A 21,571-nucleotide genomic window follows, 5' to 3' on the forward strand; every position below is an offset into this window, starting at 1 on the left:
AGGAACATCAAGCACCAAGTTGGCACAATTTTTGAATGAAGATTTTTCATGGGAATTTTTCAAGCATTTTTTCACTTGTTACAGTCACAAGAATAGTATCTTACTGCATAAGGTGAACTTTTAAAATAATAGTATATCCCTATATTTTTGTTTCAATATTTTTCACAAGAAATAAGGAAAAAATCATTCAGCATAAACAGAGTGTTAAAAGGTCCAGCCAATAATGGAGACTTCTGGCCAGGGATATACTCAAATTCTTGTCATAGGAGATGCTCAGTTATATGAACTTGCTGAAAATAATTCCCCAGCTCCATATCATGACCCACCAGCTGTCCCTCAATATGGTCCTACACTGGCATTCTTTCAGTTCCTCAAATGAAAGTTCTCTTTTCTTACACCCACTTCCAAGCACTTGCTTTGGCTGGAATAGTCAACCTCTTTGTTTCCCTCCTCTACATATTAACTATTCTTAGATTCCACTGTAGGTACTGTTTCTACAAGGAAATCTTTCCTGTAAGAAAATGTTCTCTTGTTTCCAAGGGTATCCAAATTCCTTTTGCAGATGAATAATTCCCTTGTTTTTTGCTAGGAAACACTGATGGACATGGCCATACAAAGCCACAGACAGCCTTCATGAAAGAGAATATGGCTTTAGAAATGATTCTTTACATTGATAACTTGTATTAAGGCAAGAAAAAGAAATATATAGCATGAGAGTTAGAAAAAAATTATATTGAGTTGGCCAAAAACTTCGTTTGGGTTTTTCCATAAACTGTTATGGAAAACCCAAACGAACTTTTTGGCCAACCGAATATAATCATTATTTGTGGATTAGTGACTGAATATGTATAAAAATCCAAAAGAATCCATTGATAAATAATTAGAATTAATAAGTACAAAGAGATTGCAAATTACAAAGTCAATATACAAAATTCCACTGTATTTCTTTATAAAATAGACATGGTTTTATTAAAACAGCATTTACAATAGGAGAGAAAAGTCATATATCTAAGAATAAATCCAGTAAAGGATATAGAGAAACTTCTACACGGAAACCAGAAGGAATCCCTAAGAGAAACTGAAGAAGATCTAAATAATGGAAGAATAAACTATGTTCTTTTATTGGAAAACTCAATAATATTAAGAATTTAATTGAAGAATTTAATTATCTCTCCTAATTTTTCTACAGATTCAATGCAATCTCATTAATATCCTAACAGGTCATTTTGTAGAACTTGATAAGTTTAATTAAAAATTTATAGTGAAATGTAAATTGCTGAAAATAACCACAACACTCTTAAAGAATTGGACCAATGTGGGAAGACTTGCTATATCAAATATCAAGACTTATTATAAAGCTATAGTAATTATGAAAGCGTGATATTGGTGTAAGGTAGAAAATTGGGCCAATGAATAGAAATGAAAGTCCATTTGCTTTATTCATTCATCAGTGGACATTTAGGTGGTTTTCATTTCTTAGCTATTGTAAATAATGCTGCTATGAATGTGGCGGTGCAGATATCTTTTTCAGAGAGTATTTTATTTTCTTCAGATATATACCCAGAAGTGGTACTTCTGGATCATATGGTAATTCTATTTCTTTTTTAATCTTTGAGAAACCTCAATGCTGTTTTCCATCGTGGCTGTACTAATGTACATTCCCACTAACAGTACACAAGGGTTTCTTTTCTTCACATCCTGTCAACACTGATCTCTTGTCTTTTTGATAATAGCCAACCCAATAGATGTAAGGTATAATCTCATTGCATCTCCTTATGACTAGTGATGTTGAGCACCTTTTCATTATTTGTTGTCCATTTGTATATTTTCTTGGGAAAAAATGTGTTTTAAGTCCTTTGCCCAAGTTCTTTTTAATGGGATTGTTTTTGTTTTTTTCTGTTGAGTAGTATGAGTTCCTTATATATTTTGGATATTACTCTCATCAGATAGATGATTTGCAAATATTTTTTCCTGTTCCATAAGTTGTCTTTTTATTTTATTGATTGTTTCTTTTGTTATTATGCCTGTTCAACTCAAACTCAAGTGATAGCAAGGAATATCTTGATCATCACTGTATCCTCAGTGCTAGGATTGCACCTGATATTTCTATCTATCTTGGGACCATACAAGGCTATGTAGCAAAAAGGAAGCCCATTATAAAATAATAACAAGAGGACTTCCCTGGTGGCGCAGTGGTTTAGAATCCGCCGGCTGATGCAGCGGACACAGGTTTGAGCCCTGGTCTGGGAAGATCCCACATGCTGTGGAGCAACTAAGCCCGTGCGCCACGACTACTGAGCTTGCGCTCTAGAGCTCACAAGCCACAACAACTGAGCCTGCGTGACACAACTACTAAAGCCCGTGTGCCTAGATCCTGTGCTCCGTAACAAGAGAAGACACCGCAATGAGAAATGACAAGCCCATGCACCGAAACGAAGAGTAGCCTCACTCACCGCAACTAGAGAAAGCCCCCGCACAGCAACGAAGACCCAACGCAGCCAAAGAAAGAAAGAAAGAAGAAGAAGAAAAGATTCAACATTGCACTCAGGAGGGTTCTGGGAATATGGCAACACATCTTCGATTCTAATTTTGTGTGTCAAAAAATTCAAATAAAATAAAATTCAGTAAGAATCTACAATCCTGTCACACAAAAGAAAGCAAAAGTTGTTTCTAAAATTTGGGATTCCTATGAGTCTGTACAGAGTAAGGTGGAAGGCAACTAACCTACCTTGAAGGAAAGCTTTCATGAAACCATGCTGAGAGACCCTCACTTCGGAGCCTCCAGTATTTGGCCCCTGTGGAAAGAGCTCTGCCTCATGTCTCCATGGGTCTTACCTTACTTAAGAGTATGGGCTGGCCAGCTGACCTGTGCCGTTCCTTATAACCTTCCTAAGATGACGCCCAATCTAATGTTCACTGAGAAGGAGGCAGAACTCCATGGGAACCTGCATCAGCTAAGAACAGTGACTTATCAAATCATCTCTCATAACCATGAGCAAACAAAGGAAGCAAGTAATGTGGAAAATATCAGAGCTTGAAGAAAGGGAACAAATATGAGAAAACAGATCAAATGCCCAGCAGGAAACAGGGCAGAACTGGGAGAATTTAGAAAAAAAAAAAATCCATAGCATCAGTGAGAGCTGAGAAAATCCTGTTGCGTTAAAACATGAACAGATTGCTACTGAATAAAAGCAATGTGCAAGAAAATAAGAATTATTTGAAATAATAACAATAAAACAGAGTGTGCAAATCTTATGGGGAAATCTTGGTTGGTTCTTAACCAAGAGTGGGAAGAGATAGGAGTATTTTCTTGAATCCCTTAATCCCTAAGGTGTAAAACACAACAACAATAACAACAACAAAACCAAATCACTGAATAGAAACAGAGTATCCTTTGTCTTTCTGCACAACATTCTAGGAGAATCTCTCGAGTTGGCCATGCACAGTTCTTTGCTTTTTCAGCAAATATACAGACTTGGGCAAGAAAAAGTAAGAGACATGGAGGGGAAAATACAGGCATTCCAGAAGGAAAGGAAGGAGGGGATGGAGCAGATGGAGTAAAATCAACAGTCAAGGAAATAACTAGGAGAAAATTTCCAAAAGCCCAAAACCTGTCTTAAGATACAACATGCTCACTCATTCATAAAATAAAAGATGTATACTTAATTTCAGATGAAATTTCTGAATTCCAATAAAAAATAAACTATCCTGTATGCATCTAGACAGCTAAAGTAATGCCAAAATATACCAGCTAGCATGTAAGCTCCACAAAAGCATTTTTCTGTTTTGTTCACTGATATATTTCGATCACTTGAAAGAGTGCCTGTTACATAGCAGGCACTCAATAAATATTCATGGATGAATTTGCTGGCATTAAGGAATCAATCTCTACCTGAGGTCATGAAAATATTCTTTTAAATTACTTTGGGAAGTTTAATTGCTTTGACTTTTATAGTTATAGCTACAATCCATATGTGAGTGATATGAGGTTAGGGTTCGTGTTTCATTCTTTTCCATATGGATATTTGGTGTCGCCAGTACCATTTATTAAAAATATCCTTGTTTCCTCATTGCTCTATAGTACTACCTTTGTCATAGAACAACTGGCCATATATGAACGGGTGTGCTTCTGGGCTTTTTTTTCTATTCATTGGCCCAGTGGTACCCTGCACCAATATCACACTTTCATAATTACTATGATAACATGGAGAAATTATTTAAGAATTGTCTTAGCAAATAATCTGACTTGTCTTAGTGTGGATGTCCCAGAAACAAACTGGAAACATGGATCTGATTTCAAGTAGCTTATCTGGGAGGTGATCCCAGGATGAAATATCAGGAGTGTTGAGAAGTGAGAAATGGAAGGAAAGGAAGTCAATAAAGTGTGTATTATCAAGCAGGTTATCACCATGGGAAGCTGGGACTCCATTCTCTGCCACTCCTCTCCCTTAGCACAGAGAGAGCTCATCCCACAGTTAGCCACTCAACTTGTTGTCCTCGTCCATCTTGGATTCAGGCAGAGGGTTGGAATCTGTAGTTACAGTCATGGGCTATATCCAAGACAGAGCCTCACCTGGACACAGCTGTCTGCCTCTCACAGCAAACAAAGCACCCTGATGGAGGCCAGGAAGAAGAGCTGCTGTGCTTGTGCACTGCACTGATGTATCTTCAAAAGTGCTCTGTCCAGCTTTCTCCTCGGGAACTCAAACCCTCGCCCCCAGGAATACTAAGGTGCCCTTTTGCCAGGGTCCTTGAGAGTCAATCATAGTTATGGACAAATTGCCAAGTTACAAATGAAAAAGATCTCCCCTTTAACTGCTTTAACTTCACAGAAGCTCCAGAGAAGTGCAATCGACCCTTGAACAACACAGGTTTGAATTGTGTGGGTCCACTTATATGCAGATGTTTTTCAATAAATATATCAGAAAATGTTTTGGAGATTTGCAACAATTTGAAAAATCTCACAGATGAACCATGTAGCCTGGAAATATTGAAAAAGTAAGAAAAAGTTAGGTATGTCATGAATGCATAAATTATATGTAGATACTAGTCTATCCTTACATAGGCATAAGGTGAGTGATATTTAATATAAAATTAATGTGTTAATTTTCTTACTGATTTACAACTTCGCTTTCAAAGAATTACATTATCATACAATATACCTGTCTGTCTCATAAATGGAGAAATTGTATATCAGCCTATCATCACATTTAAGTTGTTTTTTAAAAAATGAAAGTGTTTCCAATACTATATTATTAATATGACTATAATACTGAATGCCATAAAAATTTTATAATGATTCCTTCATTAGTGTATAGGCTAGGCTACGGTGAAAAATTCATATCAATTATATAGGCTACCACAAAGCAATCATATTGCTGCTTCTTTCTTATCAATGCATGAATTATTATAACTACAAATATTAATTTCTTTTTCACATTATCTTTTCATTTTTTATGTCTAGTGTTAATAATATCTATAACATCTACAGTGTTTTGTATAAGACAATATTGATGTATGTACTGATAGACTGGTGATTCATCTTTTAAACAGAAGATGTAAAGTTATGATGTTGATATAGTACAGTATAGTAAATGCATTTTCTCTTCCTTATAATTTTCTTGCTAACGTTTTTTCTCTAGTTTACTTTATTATAAGCATATAATACAAACAAAATATGTATTAATCGACTGTTTTATGTTATTGGTAAGATTTCAGGCCAACTGTAGGCTACTAGCAGTTAAGGTTTGGGGGAGTCAAAAGTTATATGCATATTTTTGACTGTACAGGTGGCCCCTGCAATATTTAAGGGCTCACTGTACAACTAACTTGATTTTGAGTTCCTTAAACAGTCTGTGGCCTATGGTTGTAATTCCAGCATCCAGCACAAAGTGCAAAAAGTGAATGCTCAATAAATGTTTAAAGTGGCTTGTTCCGATTAATCCATTTACTACTCTGTTAGGCAGCCGTGCCTACAGATCCAGGTGAGACACAGGGTACAGCTCAGACCTCAGCTACCTCTTTTCTTCTTTTTTTGCTCATGGTCCCATTTGTTTCAGGAATTTTCTGGGCCTCACCCTTCAGAATTTCAACCATGGCCTGAGCCCTGACATTGGCATGAAGAACCAAAGAGTATCAGTCCCAACAAGAAAATCATTCGGAACTGGGCTTCAGTTGGAGGATTTCCCGGTTATTTTCCACACAGGCAGGATGTGCCTTTATTTGCTTATTCAGTAAACACTGAAGTATCAGGAAAAGGACAAGGTGCAGAGACTACAAAGAAAAACCGAAATCACTGCCTTAAGTATGACTTTGCGTGTGCACATGTCTGTGTGTTTAGGCGAGGGACGAACACCGCTCGTTTAAAATTTTTTTCCAATTTGTATAGCAGTTTCAGACGAGGAATTCCACTTCTCCTCCGCCAGTTCCCACCATCTGCTTCTAACTCTGAAGGGGGGGATGTGGCAATAGTGATGAGAGACTGCCTGCTGAAGTACTGAAGGATAAGAGCTTGCCAAGAAAACCCAGGGTTTTTTATGAGAAACCACCATCTGCAGCCTGGAGCCAGGAGAGGTCGCTCATCTTGCAGGAAAGTGCAGAGTCCACTGCATTATCAGTGCCCAGCCCCGCACTAAATTGGGTCTCAGAATCAGACATGGCTGATCTCATAGGCTGCTGAGTTTAACGTGGAAAACTGGCAAAGGAACAGCATTAGGTCCGGGGCTACGACCCGGAAGGAACAAGGTTCGCTCTGAAGAGCCACTAGTCATCCAGAGCGTAAGCGTGAGGCGCAAGGGGTTCTTTGAGCCGAGGGCCAGCTAGGCCTCTGTTACTGCATAGCCCGAGGGGCTTTATCCAAGGGCCTCACCCCTTCGACCCGTCCTCGACTGGCTCCTGGGCCCGCTTACAGTTTAGAGGGCTCTGAGTGGGGGAAGAGGCCAGAAAAACCGAAGAGAAAATACGCCGTCCGTCCAAGAGGTGTGCGGGGCCCTGTCCCCTCCTCCGATTGGCTAGGGGTGTCCTGTTCCCTGTCTGTGATTGGCTGCTCCGACAAAGATGCCGCCGGCGAGCTCATTGGCTCCGGCCCTGTGGGCGGGGCCTCGGAATCCTGCAGGAGAAACCAAGGAGCTGGGTGCTGCTGAGGCCTAGGTCTCCGAGCCGGCGGTAAGTGCCGGGCTGGCTGGGCCAGCCGGTTCGGAAGCTGCGGACACTCGGCCGTGGGAACCAAGCGGGCGTCTCCACGTTTGGTTTCAGCCTCGGGGCGCTACTCCCGGCTGAGAAGGGAGGTGGGTAGACAGTTGTGCCTCTTCAGAGGTCCTGCAGGCCGTCAGCCTCACTCTGCCCCCACCCGCCCGGGACCCTCGGGCCCTGCCCGGCGTCCTGTGGCCCGGAGGTTACCCTCCCCCTCTCTCCTCCCGAACCCCGGAGGTCACCGCCTCCTCACTTCCCACTTTGGCCCCTCCTCTCGAGTCTCTTCCCGGCTTCGCCCCCCCCCCCCCGCAAATGTCTTTCCTAGAAGGCTTCCCACTGTGCCAAATGCACGGTTGAAGCAATTAAATGTTTAATAATTAAAGTTTTGTCAAAGTAATCTGTGTATCATGAAAACAAAACAATAAGGCAATAGATGCCCGCCCCTAAATCCTCTTTTGCAGAGGCCACTACATTTAACTTGTTCATGTTTAGAGCTTTTCATGACCCTACTAAATCTAAATAATGTGCTTCCATCGCATTTCTTGATTAATCATTTTGATATTTCTTTACCTCACTTCCCTTCTCCACCATCTTCTCAGTTTTTCAGTAGCTATTTTCAATTCTTTGTTAATCTCTGTAGCTTTAAATCATAGATATCAGCCTCTGTTGTGTCAGCCTTAGGTAGTAGTTCTTGGGGCCCCTCCGTGGTGGTAGATGAGGATATTGACATTTCGTCCATATCCAGCCTACTATCAGCTAGACCTTAACATTTACATTTAATACTCGTGTATTCAGAAATATTTGAGCACTGTTTCTGGCCTTAGGGATATGGTCGTGAACAAAATAGAGTATGTCAGTATCCTCATGAAACTTCTACTGTGGGAAGTAAGACAATAAACACATATGTGTCAAATGACATTAAGAGCAGGAATTTGGAGAAGTCATTTCAAGCTGGGAGGACAGCAGGAATCCAAGTGGGTGGAATGAATGGACATGGGGTCTGCGAGAAAATGTGGAAGTTCCTCCTTTGACTGGGCTGTTTCAGGGTGAAGAGAGAGCTTCTTGTTGGACTGAGGGCTGGGGAACCAGGATAGGCTCTTCAGTAGGTTAGTGATTTAGTAAAACAAGGTTTTAGGATATTGGTCCTACAGTTTGGTAGTGACAGTGGGAGGAGGAAAAGTAAGAGACAGGGAGGCCAGTGAGAAGGCAGGACCTGCTGATGGCCTGTAACAGACAGTTCTGCAAAATCTACCTACTGCCCCACTTCCTTCAGGAAACCTCACAGGACTACCATTAAACCACAGTGATTTCTCTCTCCTCTTGAATTTTTATTATACTTTGCAGCTGGAGAGGTTAAGTACTTTGCCCAAGATAGAATGGCAGAGCCCAGGACCAAGCATCTGCTAAATGAGGGGAGGGTAGAATAATGGTTTCTACTTAGGGTTTTGAAATACATTGAGCCAATCCATGTAAAATGCTCAGAAGAGTGCCTGGCATATAGTGTACTCAAGGAGTGCTCGCTTTTATTATTAATGTATAATATGCTCTCAACTCCCTAACTTAATTATAAAAGCATTTTGGGTTTTAGAACTGTTTTCTGTGTCTAGCTCATTTATTCCTTCAGCAAATGCTTATTCAGCAATAACTGCATGACAGGCACTTTTTAGGTCGTAAGGATACAATGATGACTAAGACCATCAGGGCTTTTCCCTTTATAGACTAACTGGTAACACAGACTTGCATGGTGAACAAATAAACATTGTCAACTGTACCAAGAGCCTGCCATTGGTCATTCAAGTTCTGTGCCCGCATATGACCCTAGCAGAAATCTCAGGTTTCTTGCTGGAGTAGTGGATTCATCAATATGGGTTTAATTATCATCAGATGACCTTTGTTTTTATCTTCCAAGGGCTGTTTGTCCATATCTGCTTCTAATGTATCACTGAGGAGAGTGTCTTGGCATCTTAGCGGTTGTTAGTGCTGGAGAAGTGGGCAGAGGTTTACAGGACTGGGGAGAGTTGCTGGTTCCCTTATACCTTACACTTCAGTGTGCAACACAAGAAAACAAATTGAGCATATAGGCCATGGGCTTCTGGCATATTACCTTTTCTGCACCTTGACATACATAAATATACATAGAAACATCCTAGAGAGTGAGGAAGGTGGGTATTTCTGGCCTTATTTTGGAGAGTGAAACCACACGAAGTTCAAGAGAAACAGTGCTGATTTCGAGAGCACAATGGAGGTGGAGTGAGAATGGGCTGGCGAGCGAACCCACAGGAGGGTCAGAGACGACCAGGTGAATGGGAACTGAGAATTCCCAGCATCCCAACATTCAGGCATCCCCAGATGTCCCTTCCGTGGCGTGAGAAACGTGACCCAGTGGATTCAGTTGGGAAGGCCAGAGCTTATTAAACAGGGTTCATAAAGGATCCAAAAGAGGAAGTTATTTTTTTCAGTCACTACTTATCCCTTTTACCTATCCCTCTGCTCTTCTGCTCTTTTATCCCTTATTTGGGTTTCTTTCCTTCTTCTCAGCCTTCAGTGGCTCCGCCTGGTTTTATTCATATTCTGAGGAGGGTGTGACAGGAGCCATGGATCCTGCAGCATTGGTGGAAGCCGTTGTAGAAGAAGTGGCCTGTCCCATCTGCATGACCTTCCTGAAAGAGCCCGTGAGCATCGACTGTGGCCACAGCTTCTGCCACAACTGTCTCTCTGGACTCTGGGAGGTCCCAGGAGAATCCCAGAACTGGGGTTACTCGTGTCCCCTCTGCCGGGCTCCCGTCCAGCCAAGGAACCTGCGGCCTAATTGGCAGCTGGCCAACGTTGTAGAAAAAGTCCGACGGCTAGGGCTGCATCCAGGAATGGGGCTGAAGGGCGACGTGTGCGAGACCCACGAGGAGCAGCTAAAGATGTTCTGCAAAGAGGATGGCCTGATCGTGTGCGAGGCCTGTGGCCGGTCCCCCGAGCACGAGGCCCACAGTGTCGTGCCCATGGAGGATGTCGCCTGGGATTATAAGGTGGGAGATTAAGGCCAGCTCCCCCCAGTCTCTCCCCTGCCCTTCACTTGGCTATCTCTAGATCAAGAACTTGACCAGGGACCCCAGAGACAAAATGAGAGCTGATTCCTTTGGCTTCTCGCACCCCCAGATCCCAGGGACCCGTGAGCTGTACCTCTCCTTACGTTTGTGACCTCCTTTGACTTCCTTCTTTCCCACTTTCACACCTCACCCCAGTCCCAACAGGTTTAATGCCTAACCCAAACTTGCTTTCCTTACTAAGAATTTGAGGGAGACCATTTTGGTCTAGTTGGGGTTCTGGGCGCCTTGGATGAGGTGGTCAAGTCTGTACCTATCAGAACGTGCAAACTCCTAGCAATGCCACAGATAATCATTGAACATCAGGTGAGTCACTTTAAACTCCTCATTTTATAGACAAAACAAAGGCTTAGAAATTTGAGATCATGATCATTGGTTTTAGAGCTAGAAGGGACCGTGGCTGAGTCATTTAGGATTGAGTGAGATTGTCTAATCTAATGTTGTAGGGACCCTTCTGACTTAAGTTAATTAAAGGAAGATCAAAGGCCTTCTTACTCTTCAGCCACTGTGCTTTCTCTTCTCCTTACCTTCTATTTATTGGGGGCAATAGGGGGAGCCATCTCTGACACCCACTGCTCCTTTTTTATAGCTATCCTATCAACTTCTAACTTCTTATATTTTCCGTAGATGTCCATGCTGACATATCTTTATTGGAATCACTATCCCAATGATTCTGTGATCCATTGATCCTGTACTGGTCTTAATTCTCTTTCTTGAAGTTGAGATTAGAAGGTAAAATTGTAAGATGAATCCCCTGAATTAGCTGTTTTCCTATGCAAAAAGAATTTCTGAAAAATTAAAAGTATTTATTTATTTTGTTTTGCAAGTATTAGAATAGGGAGGCAGTATACCATAGGCATAAGAGTTAAAGAGCTGGGTTAAATCCCAGCCCAACCATTTACTAGATGAGTGACTTTGCGTAGGTCACTCTCTAAGCCTCAGTTTTGTTGGTACATCTTTAATAAAATGGTCCATATTATTATGAGATTACTCTATGCTTCCCAGTAGTCATCTCTTGCATTAGAGTCTAGGATGGTACTTCTTATCTTTAGGGTGCATATGAACCACACAAGGGTCTTGCTAAAATTCAGGAGGTCTGGGGTGAAGCCCAAGATCCTGCATTGCTAACAAGCTCCCAGGTGATGTTGATGCTGCTGACACACGTGGACCACACTTTGAATAACAAGGTTTAGGAGGCTGTAGGATAACAAAGCAGATAAGGATAAAAAGAGGCATGGATAGGAAAAGTCCGAGATAGTTTTCTGGCCAGGTTGGAAATGGACCTTTTCTTCTGCTTTACAGAAACTTAGAGACTGTGGGAGTTGAAATGATTCTCAGATTGAGAGACCTTGGATGTAATCTGGGCAGGAATCTGCTCCCTCTGTGGTATTCCCTTTTCTCCCAGCATGCATTCTGGCCCACCCCCTGAGGGATGCTTGTTTTCCCATCACCTACCAATGCTAGGAAGCCTGGCTATCCACCCAGGCTGCCCGAGGTGTCCTCATGAGGTTTTTGTCTCCTTCAGTGGAAACTCCATGAGGCTTTGGAACATCTGAGGAAAGAGCAAGAAGAGGCCTGGAAGCTGGAAGTTGGTGAGAGGAAACGAACTGCAAACTGGAAGGCAAGTTGCCCCCTGGGGAAAGGAGGCACAGACGTGTGGTCCCTGTGTTGTCCTGAAGCTGGCCCATGGCACCTTCCTCATCTCTGTGAGGCAGAATGTGGGGTTTGAGGTCAGAGAGCCTGGGGTCCTCATGCCCGCTTTCTCTACTAGGTGTGTGGCCTTCAGCTGGCCTTGGGACCACTCACTTCCAGTTTCTTGAATGTGATGTAGAGATAACTTCTGGGCTCTCCTCATATGTGAGAAAGGAAAAGTACACACCTTACATATGCTTTAGCTCACAGAGGTATGACTTGTATAATGCTTAGTAAAGCATAGCTTCTGTTTCTCTTTCCTCAGCTAAAGCATATTTACTAAAAGTTAAGTTATTAAAATAGTGGAAAATCACTTCAGAAATAAACCCAAGGCCCACAAATATCAAACTATCAGAACTTGTGATCGATGGAAGGTAACACTGAATCAGTCTAAAACAGCATATAGAATTGATACAATACCAGTAAGAAGCAAAATCATCTGACAGTGTAGTTGTTACACTGCCTGGTCATTATTCTGAAAATAGAATATATTATTCTGAAAATGGAAAATAGTCTGGAATATATAGTGCAAAGGTAATATCCTGGGCCCTCCTGGGGTCAACAAGAGTTAGTAATAGGGACTGAGGAGCATGTACTGGAGCTGTGGGAACAGGAAGTTAGGAAAAATCATATCCTTTGTCTGTGCCTCTACAGTGCCTGGCACACAGTTGGTACCAGGACATTCCAGAGTGCGTGTGTGTGTGCACATACCAGCGCCCTCAATCCTGGGTGGCCCTTACACGACCAGTATCCGTGCTGATTTCTGATCTTGGCTTTACAGATACAGGTGGAAACCCGAAAGCAGAGCATCATATGGGAGTTTGAGAAGTACCGGCGATTACTAAAGAAAAAACAGCCACCAGGTCGGCGGCTGGAAGTAGAGGCCGCCGCCGCTCTGGCCAGCCTGGAGCAGGAGGAAGGGGAGACCACGCAGAAACTGGGGGTGAGTCACAACGCACTCATCCAGCAGAGCCGGGTCCTGTGGAGGATGATCGCAGAGCTGGAAGAAAGGTCTCAGAGGCCTGTCCGCTGGATGCTGCAGGTGAGGGGCAGGCTTTCCTGGGAAGTCTGAGCAAGAGCTGAGGGTGGCCTGGGACTGTAGGAGAGGGGGGACCTCGTCTTCAGTGGGACCTGTCAGCACTCAGCCTGCCAGATATGGATTCCGTATACCCGCTGCTAATGCCGGCTGTTCCCCTACCCCTGGTTGGGTGGATGACCTCGTGGCCTCCTAGAGGGACATTGTCTAGGCGGCCCTCACATCATACCCGTCCCTCCCTCTGGCCAGAGAGTTGAGATGGAGCCCGAAGTTGGCCAGTGAAGCCAGGGCTCAGCCTGCCCTGCCTGCCTCCTGTAGGCTTCTCTCCCGCTCCCTCTACACGCCTTCTCTCCAGCTTTGCTCTCTGCCTTCCCCTTCCCTCGGAGAAACTCCCTCCTACAGCTCTGTGTCTGTCTGGTCCCTCCAAGGAATGGGGCATACTCATGTGCTGCATATCTTTTTCTCCTTCTAGGGTATTCAGGAAGTCTTAAACAGGTATGTTTCCATCTCTGGAGCCCCTCGACAGCCCTGTAAGAGAAAGTGGGTCCTGGCCAGAGCCAGAAGTGGGGAAGGAACGTAGACCAAGTACCTACAGAAAAGTGGGTGCTGGTTCGTAATCTTCTGCCCCTTCCATTGTATTGGCTAAGGAAGCTTTCAGCATCTTTCTTTTTTCTTCTTTGTGCTTGGCCAAATTCATTTCAAGCATTACCAATAAGAGTTTCAGGTAGAGCTATAATGTATGGTTTCAAGTAGATGGCCCAAGGAGGGGAGAAGACTGCAGCTGTCTCCAGTAGCATCGGTGCTCTGAGTCTGCATATGGGCCCTTCTCCTCTGCAGTACACCTCTTCCTCTCCCAGTGTCAGATTCACACCTAACCCTTCCCATGGCCTAGGTATGTGAATATTCTCTCTGTGCCACAAGCCGTTCAGCTCAGTCAAATAATCATCACATCTCTGCTCTGCCTGGTATCGCTGGGGAGGGGCACCTCGCTGACCCCGTCCCTGGCCAAGCCCCCTTCCCTGTACTAAGGGAAGGCCCGTGTGGCAGAGCCAGGACTTCTGGCCCCAAGGCCTACCCCTCTCTATCAGGAGCAAGTCTTGGAGCCTGCAGAGACCAGAACCAGTCTCGCTGGAGCTGAAGACGGACTGCCGTGTGCTGGGGCTCAGAGAGATCCTGAAGACGTATGCAGGTAATGAACGCTCGGCGGGATTGTGATGAGCGGGGGGCGGGACCCCTCCCGGAGAAATGAAATGGCTCAGTGCCCTCTGGATGCCCATCGCCCACCCGCCACTGAGGAAATCGCTGGCTGTATCTATCGCAGAGACCTCGCCCGGGCCCCCTCGCTCTGTGTCAGGGTACCAACCAGGATCTTTTTCCCTAGCGGATGTGCGGCTGGATCCAGACACTGCTTATTCTCGCCTCGTCGTGTCTGAGGACAGAAAATGCGTGCGCTATGGAGACACCAAGCAGAAGCTGCCCGACAATCCTGAGAGATTTTACCGTTACAATATCGTCCTGGGCAGTCAGTGCATCTCCTCGGGTCGGCACTACTGGGAGGTGGAGGTGGGAGACAGGTCTGAATGGGGCCTGGGGGTGTGTAAGGAAAATGTAGACCGGAAGGAGGTGGTCTATTTATCCCCCCACTACGGATTCTGGGTGATCAGGCTGAGGAAGGGCGATGAGTACCGGGCAGGCACCGACGAATACCCACTCCTGTCCTTGCCCGTCCCTCCCCGCCGGGTGGGAGTCTTCCTGGATTATGAGGCCCATGATATCTCCTTCTACAACGTGACTGACAGCGGCTCCCACATTTTCACTTTCCCCCACTATCCCTTCCCTGGGCGCCTCCTGCCCTATTTCAGTCCTTGCTACAGCATCGGAGCCAACAACACCGCTCCCCTGGCCATCTGCTCCCTGGACGGGGACGACTAAGAGAGCCACCATTTTACCCAGAGGCCTTGGAATGTCGCCTGGCCCGCAGGGGTCTTGGAGGACCCTGCCCCTGATGAGTGTCCCCTGGAACTGAGCTGAGCCTGGAACCCAGGGATTCCTCTGCCTGACCCAGTGGTGTGTCGCTACCGGGCCAGTCTCCCACTAAACCACTCATGTTAAAAAGCTGAGGCTCGGCAAAAGGAGCATCGCACCCCCGCGGGAAGTATGACAAGGCTTTTGGTGAGGATCACAGCGGCTCTAAGGACCAGGATAGTGCTTTCTGCAGGTCACGCCCCTCTTCCCCGTCCCTGTCAGTGCCATAATTCAGTGAGGGTGATGAATTAGATCCGATCTTCAGGAAACCCATTGGGTCAGGTTTACCGACAAGCCAGAAGAATACTGTCCGTGTCCAGAGCTGGTTGCTGTGCTGATAGCAGCAGGAGGATGCTGCACCTGAGGTGTACTGAGGTGCCTCTGAGCACCCATATTTCACCCCAACTCTCTGACCTCCCAGCTAGAGAAATGCATCACCAATTGCCCAGACCGCCCCAGTGGCCATCTCCTCTCTGAGCACAAGCTGGGCAAGTCACTAATCTCAGACTGTAATGAGAGCTGTGTCCTGGTCCTGCCCTTTTCTCTAAATGTCAGAATCGGAAAACCTGTGCGCCTTGTTTCTATTTTCACTTCATGGATGAAGAGACTGAAATGGCCTTAGCGCAGTCAGTTATTTCTAACAAAGCTGATGGAAAGAAGAGTGTATAGATCATAAAGTATTTCTCACATTCAAATGAAACCAGACTGACAAACTCACTTCTCAGGTCACATGTCTGCATATCATTCATTACATTCAGGTCTGAAACACCCCAATGTTTGAAAGATTTTAAATGTCCTCAATGGGAAAATGGGTATAGTAACTGCATACTCTCCTACCTCGCAGGATTGTTGTGAAGATCTCAGTTCCATCCCGTACTTTTGTTCCTTTCTCAGGGACAGGGAAGGCAAGCCATGAATTTTGCCTGTGGTGGCAACCTTCCCATCTCACCTTTTTACAGCATCTTTGCAGCACTGCCTTAGCTTCTTAGGGCCTCTCCTGACAGTCCTGTCCTTTTAGACCAAAAGATACCCATGCCCTGGCCAACTCCGGGCCACGGTAATATATTGAGCGTCTATTATATGTGTTTGTCTTTGGGTTAGAACAGGGACTGTGACATTAGGGTAGAGAATGGAAATAATACAAAGACAAATGTAAAACAAATGCACTGAAAGGAAGGCTCACCCACAAGCTCATTGGGCTAAAGTTTGGATCTTTGTTTGTCACCAAGGGAATCTTCATGGTTCTGGTAAATATTCTGCCTTTCTCTTCCCTAAATCTGTGACAGAAGGAATAAAGCAGGAGGGAGGTGTGGGGAGGAAGAATAGGACTAGGCAGAAAAAGCCATATATGATAATGAAAGGGAATTAAGACTGTATATCTGGGCTATTGGCCCTTCAGAGTGATTGTTGTGTGTGACGAAAATGATTCATTACCGGTCTTAAAAGTGTGATGTGGGAATGATTGTGCTGGAAACAAACTGTAAAGCAAGCATATGAGAACTATGGGTTTTGCCTGTTGTGAGGGGCTACAATATATACATTATGTATTGTCACTGTGATGCTGTGTAACACAACCTCTGATGTAGTCTAAGCTTGAAAGTAGTGACTGTTGAGTTAGGATTGGGCAGCAAAGTAGATACTAGGTTAGGTACAGGCAGAAGCAAAATCATTCCTGTAATAAAGAATAGCAAAAATTGTCTTTCTACCTTAATTGTGTTGGTTGTTCACATATGAAGGAGGTGAAACAGGCCAAAGTGGAGAAATAAACTCATTCCTCCCACCATGCTTCCAAGTTGCTCCTTGAGCATTAGCAGTAGAAGGGGAGAACTTGCTATCATCCGCCTGGAGGGAAATGAACTGGTAAGTCACAGACCTGGTATTGGCAAAGGGTTGAACAGACCTACATTAGAGGGACCATATATCTTTGTGTGTGTAGGGGAGCAGGGCAGGGCACGGGGACTCCCTGGGGAAGTGTGTATAGACTTGAGAAATAGATCTTTAGGAAGTGCTTCCAGCTATGTCCATGGAAACTTAACAGAGAGTCTCGGAACTGCATCAGTGTTCTTTTCTGTGGTTTTATTAGGCCAAATCTTGGAAGTTTCCTAAAAAAGAGAATTATTAGGTGATAAATTCATTCAAACCTAGAATGAATTAAGGAGTGGAATGGCATTATTTGTAATGTGCTCTTTGGGTTTTTGTTTTTGTTTTTACATTTATAAGCTGATTTGGGTGCTGTGATTACTTGTTAAAAGAATTACAAGGTTAAATATATTATGTGTTATCATAATGTCTGATTTTTAAGACCAGGCAAAAAGATAAAAGGTCTTAAGTGTATGAAAATCCTTTTCTCTAGGGTAGTTGCTTACACTTCCTTTCTAAGAACAAGAACCTTATTTGTCTGCTTCACCATTGTAGCCCAAGTCTAGCATTGTGTGTGTGTGTGTGTGTGTGTGTGCATGTCTACATATTTAAGTGAGGGAACTTTCATTCATATACCTAGAATCAAAACGAAAATAAGATCTTCTTGCCTCATAGGGGCATGAAAGACTGGATGTTATTTAATTACAGTCCTGTTCAGAAACTGATTTGATGGCTAATTACAAAAGTGGTCCTGAAGGGGACAAGGCAGGTAGCCATGTGGAGGGCAGAGTGCCTGCACCGCTCCCTGGAATGCCTAGGGTTGTACCTCCAACTTGGTGTGATAATTCACTACAAGGCAGGGGTGAACTTTGCCCATCCTTGTTTTGCTGGCAAAGAAACCAAGGGGTGCAATGCCTGAGCCTTGAGGGGAAAGGCTATTCAAAGGGTAAAATGCTTGGGTCCTGCGAAAGGTGGATACAGCGGGCAAACCTTGGGGTAGCAACTCCCCACAGGAAATCCAATCTCTCTTTTTTCCAAGGAGGATTGGCTGTAATCTCAAGAATCCTAACACAGAGTCCACTGTTGCTCCCAGGCTCTAGTTAAATGAGCACACGTTGCTTCACGTGCTGGGCAGGGGTCGTATCTGAATATATTGGGAGAAGCGCAGGTTTTTCTGTTTGGGGCAGCCATGGCAGAGAACCAGTCCATTTTGGGAAGTATGAAGTTCAATATTTGAGTACCAACGGTGGGTCTCAGCTAGTTTCAGTGAGTACTGGCGTGAATGAAACACAAAGCTGGCAGGGCAGGCTTCTGATTGAAATGCCGAAAAGAAATTTCTGTTTTGAATGCAGGCTGGACTATCCCTTTGTCACTTTCCATCAGATGCTTTAATGCGTCTGATAACTCGTTGATTAAATGGGCATAGCCAAATCATTGGGTTGCTTGTAGAGAAAGAATAGTGTGACTAAATTGAAATCTTATCAAATACGCTTAACCATCTCACGATCTTGATTTGGTTTTATGTTATGGGGTTGAAGGAGAGTTTCTTTTTTCTACTCTTTGGGAACTCAATGCATTGTTATCTGATTTTGAGAGGTTGATTCCTACTTCTCTGATATTCAGAAATAGAATACATTCTAGGTAGGTAAATATCAATATTAGCAAAGAGTATGGATGCTAAGTTGTGAAGCATGAGATCCCTCTGGAACAGTTACTACATGAATGCTGATCTACGCAGGAATACAGTTTCAATAGTGCCTAGGGCTACCCTTTAAAATTATGGAATTAGAAATTTACTGGGTATATTTTTAAAGTATATACAGTAATTCAGGTATTGTTTTATGTGCTTTCCATTCATTATTTTATCTTCAATATCCTCTATGAATTAGTGTTGTTTCCTCATCAGTAGAAAGGAGATATTAAGACTCAAATACAATAACTTGCTGTCAACACTTACTGGGAAATTATCTTAAGATTTTCAAATATACCAGGGTCAAATATATGTATCTCTTACATATAAAATCTCTTTCTTTTAACATATACTGATTATTCAGTTTAAGACTTTCTGAAAGGGGAAAAATAAAAACAAAAACCAATGAATTATCTGATGACCTGGAAAGAGTGGTGATATTTCAACTTCATTATTATTATTGTTCTCTATTAACTTTTTATCCCAGAGCATACCTCCTTAGAGATGTCCAAAAGAAGAAAGACCTGTGTTATATTTGATCCCTCTATTTTGTATCTTACAGTTTAGTTACACAGGCAGGACTAAGAAGCAAAGAGATAGATGTCAAAACCAAACTCACGTTGCTTTAGCTTCTGTTGCTTAGAAACAAAAAGCTGGTGATTAGTATACTGATTACAACTAGCTTAACAATAGTGGGGATATTAAAAGGCTATAGAGGTATATCTTACAGAACTTAATAACAGGGGTGTACCTAGGTGTTCAAAATGAATTGGAACCAGAGACTCAGTTTCTTCATCCCATTTTGCTAATCTGTTTCTCTTGCTGTGGAACAGATTTCTCTTTCCAAGTTCGTGTGTTGGAAAATGGCCACCATCAGTGACCCCAAGTTTGTATCTCCTCAGATAAACTGGGATCCATTTTGACTGGAGACAGACTCTGGTCCAGGTGTGAGCACATGACCCAAGTTGAGTGGATTCATCAATGGGCCAGAGGTCAGGGTCACATATATTAACAGTAGCTTCCATATAATAACATAAGGAGATGAACAGTTGTGAGAAAATCAATCAGGTATAGGGGTACCTAACAGTTGGTTTCTTCTGCAGAGGGACTGGTAGGATACTAAGTTGGAAGTGTAGGTCAGGAAGGGAAAATCCCAAATCTATATTCTCTTCCCAAACTTACCTCTGATTCAGATACTAGTTAATTGAAACCATAAAACCATTGTCAGAAAATTATTTCTTTTATATCCTTGCTAAAAATTGAAAAGTTAGGCAAAGTTACCCTTTACAGCTTCATCTTAGAAGTACCAGGTACCAGGTGAACCAAACCAGCTCCACAGACCTCTCAGGCATCTTTGAACTTGGCTGGAATGCTCAAGGTCTGAACAGACTTTGTGTTCATGAACCCAGGTTGGAGTGGTTAAAGAGGCAGTGCGTCAGCAAGCTCCATGTTCGCTCCCTTATTTGTTTGGTTCTCAGGGCATAGATGATGGGGTTTGAGGTTGGTGGGATGATCAGGTACAAGTCAGCTACCAGCACCTGGATGTGCAAAGGCACTGTGTCCTTCCCTAGCCAGGCCACATAGATGGATGCCATCCCAGGTAGGTAGTACAGAGCCATAACCCCGACATGGGAGCCGCATGTGCTTAATGCTTTCAACTGAGCATTCTTTGCGGAGAGACCAAATACTGCCTGAAGAATCAAGTTATAGGAGGCAGCGATAAAGGCCACATCAGAACCCACAGTAATGGAGGTTCTGTGGGTTTTCACAGTAATGGAACCAATCAAGCTGTAGAGACTACTGGGCATGGGGTGGGCATATGCCAACTTGGCCACAGCTATGTGCTCACAGTAGGAATGGAGAACCACATTGGAGCCACAGAAAGGCAGATGACTCACCATCCAACTCAATGGAGTCATGAATATGATAGCTCTGATGGTGATGATCACACTCATTCCCAGTATCACTTGAGGTGTGAGAATTCTCTTGTAGTGCAGGGGCTTACAGATGGCCACATAGCAAAAAGCCATGGCCAGTAGCAGCCCTGTCTCCACAGCTGTGGCTGCATGGACAAAATACATCTGAGTGAAACAAGCATTAAAGTTGATGAAGCTGTCTGCTAAGGAGAAAATGCTCACCATCTTGGGCACTACCAAGGAGGCCATAACAATGTCCACAGCAGCCAGAATATACAGGGAGCAGTACATGGGCTCTTGTAGGGTGGAATCCATCCAAATTACAGTCACTATGAGGGTGTTTTCTAACAGGGCTATGGTATACATGATGTTCAGTGAGGTAACCAGCCAAAGATGTGAAGATTGCAAACCTGGAATACCCACCAGGACAAGGTGGCAGGGGGTTCCATTGAATGGTTGTAGGGTGGCCCCAGCATCACAGATGAGACTGCTTTCCTGTTAATATATAAAATGATGTAAAAGGATGCAATCCTGTAAGACTTGTTCCCAGCTATGGTGTTAGGAGAGCCTGGTGGTATTCTTAACTCAGTGGACCACAGGATTAAGGAAGTGACATCTGACAAAGTTTTCCTGCTCCACCTTCCATCCTCCTCAGTACTGTGCCTTACTAACTTCTGTTCATCGTTCAAATATCATGAGTTACGTCCTTCAGGAAGCCTTCTCTGCCTCCTGCCCCATCCCATGCGGAAACTAAATTAGGTACCTTCAGAGCTTTTATGGACTCTCATCCATGCTGACCTCTGAGGGACCTAAATTGACAATTCCAATACTCTACCTGTGACTTTATTGTATTCAATCATATGTGTCTTGTTCATGGCCTTATACCTTATACCAACTGTGTGCACCCATAGCTGTGGTGCACAAGTCCATTAAAAGAAGATATGTGTACTCATTATAGCAAACAGTTGAATGAATGAATGAGAAAACAAAGGAAAGAGTTTTTCTTTTATTTTTGTATGTTCAGTTCCTAATATTTAATAATTGTTGAATGAAACTTTGTGAG

The 21,571-nt window shown here is 43.6% G+C and overlaps 2 protein-coding genes across 4 annotated transcripts; one reads left to right on the forward strand and one right to left on the reverse strand.

The window, feature by feature from the left end:
- The first annotated feature begins 6,646 nt into the window (after window positions 1–6,646).
- Window positions 6,647–17,329, forward strand: TRIM68 (tripartite motif containing 68). Of its 3 annotated transcripts, none has more exons than XM_067750115.1 (7): window positions 6,647–7,164; window positions 9,730–10,211; window positions 11,815–11,910; window positions 12,763–12,924; window positions 13,490–13,512; window positions 14,106–14,206; window positions 14,399–17,329. In XM_067750115.1, the coding sequence occupies exons 2-7, from the start codon at window positions 9,786–9,788 to the stop codon at window positions 14,947–14,949; spliced, it is 1,359 nt and encodes a 452-aa protein (XP_067606216.1). In that variant the 5' UTR covers window positions 6,647–7,164; window positions 9,730–9,785; the 3' UTR covers window positions 14,950–17,329. The 3 variants fall into 3 exon arrangements, with proteins under 3 accessions (XP_067606216.1, XP_067606214.1, XP_067606215.1); XM_067750113.1 differs by having other exon boundaries at window positions 6,648–7,164; window positions 12,763–13,023; XM_067750114.1 differs by having other exon boundaries at window positions 7,149–7,286; window positions 12,763–13,023.
- Window positions 17,330–19,940: 2,611 nt separating this feature from the next.
- Window positions 19,941–20,999, reverse strand: LOC137230537 (olfactory receptor 52I2-like). Its single transcript, XM_067750117.1, is given in 2 exon segments — window positions 19,941–20,939; window positions 20,942–20,999. Coding segments are annotated over 2 exon segments (993 nt in total). The 5' UTR covers window positions 20,985–20,999; the 3' UTR covers window positions 19,941–19,989.
- Window positions 21,000–21,571: the final 572 nt, after the last annotated feature.

The sequence above is a fragment of the Pseudorca crassidens genome, chromosome 9 (genome assembly GCF_039906515.1).
Source record: "Pseudorca crassidens isolate mPseCra1 chromosome 9, mPseCra1.hap1, whole genome shotgun sequence".
In the NCBI taxonomy this organism is placed as follows: Eukaryota; Metazoa; Chordata; class Mammalia; order Artiodactyla; family Delphinidae; genus Pseudorca; species Pseudorca crassidens.

Coding starts and splice junctions, on each gene's coding strand:
- TRIM68 (XM_067750113.1), top strand. CDS start 9,786: ATGGATCCTGCAGCATTGGTGGAAGCCGTTGTAGAAGAAGTGGCCTGT. Junction 11,911..12,762: donor AACGAACTGCAAACTGGAAG/GCAAGTTGCCCC, acceptor TTGGCTTTACAG/ATACAGGTGGAAACCCGAAA. Junction 13,513..14,105: donor ATTCAGGAAGTCTTAAACAG/GTATGTTTCCAT, acceptor CCTCTCTATCAG/GAGCAAGTCTTGGAGCCTGC.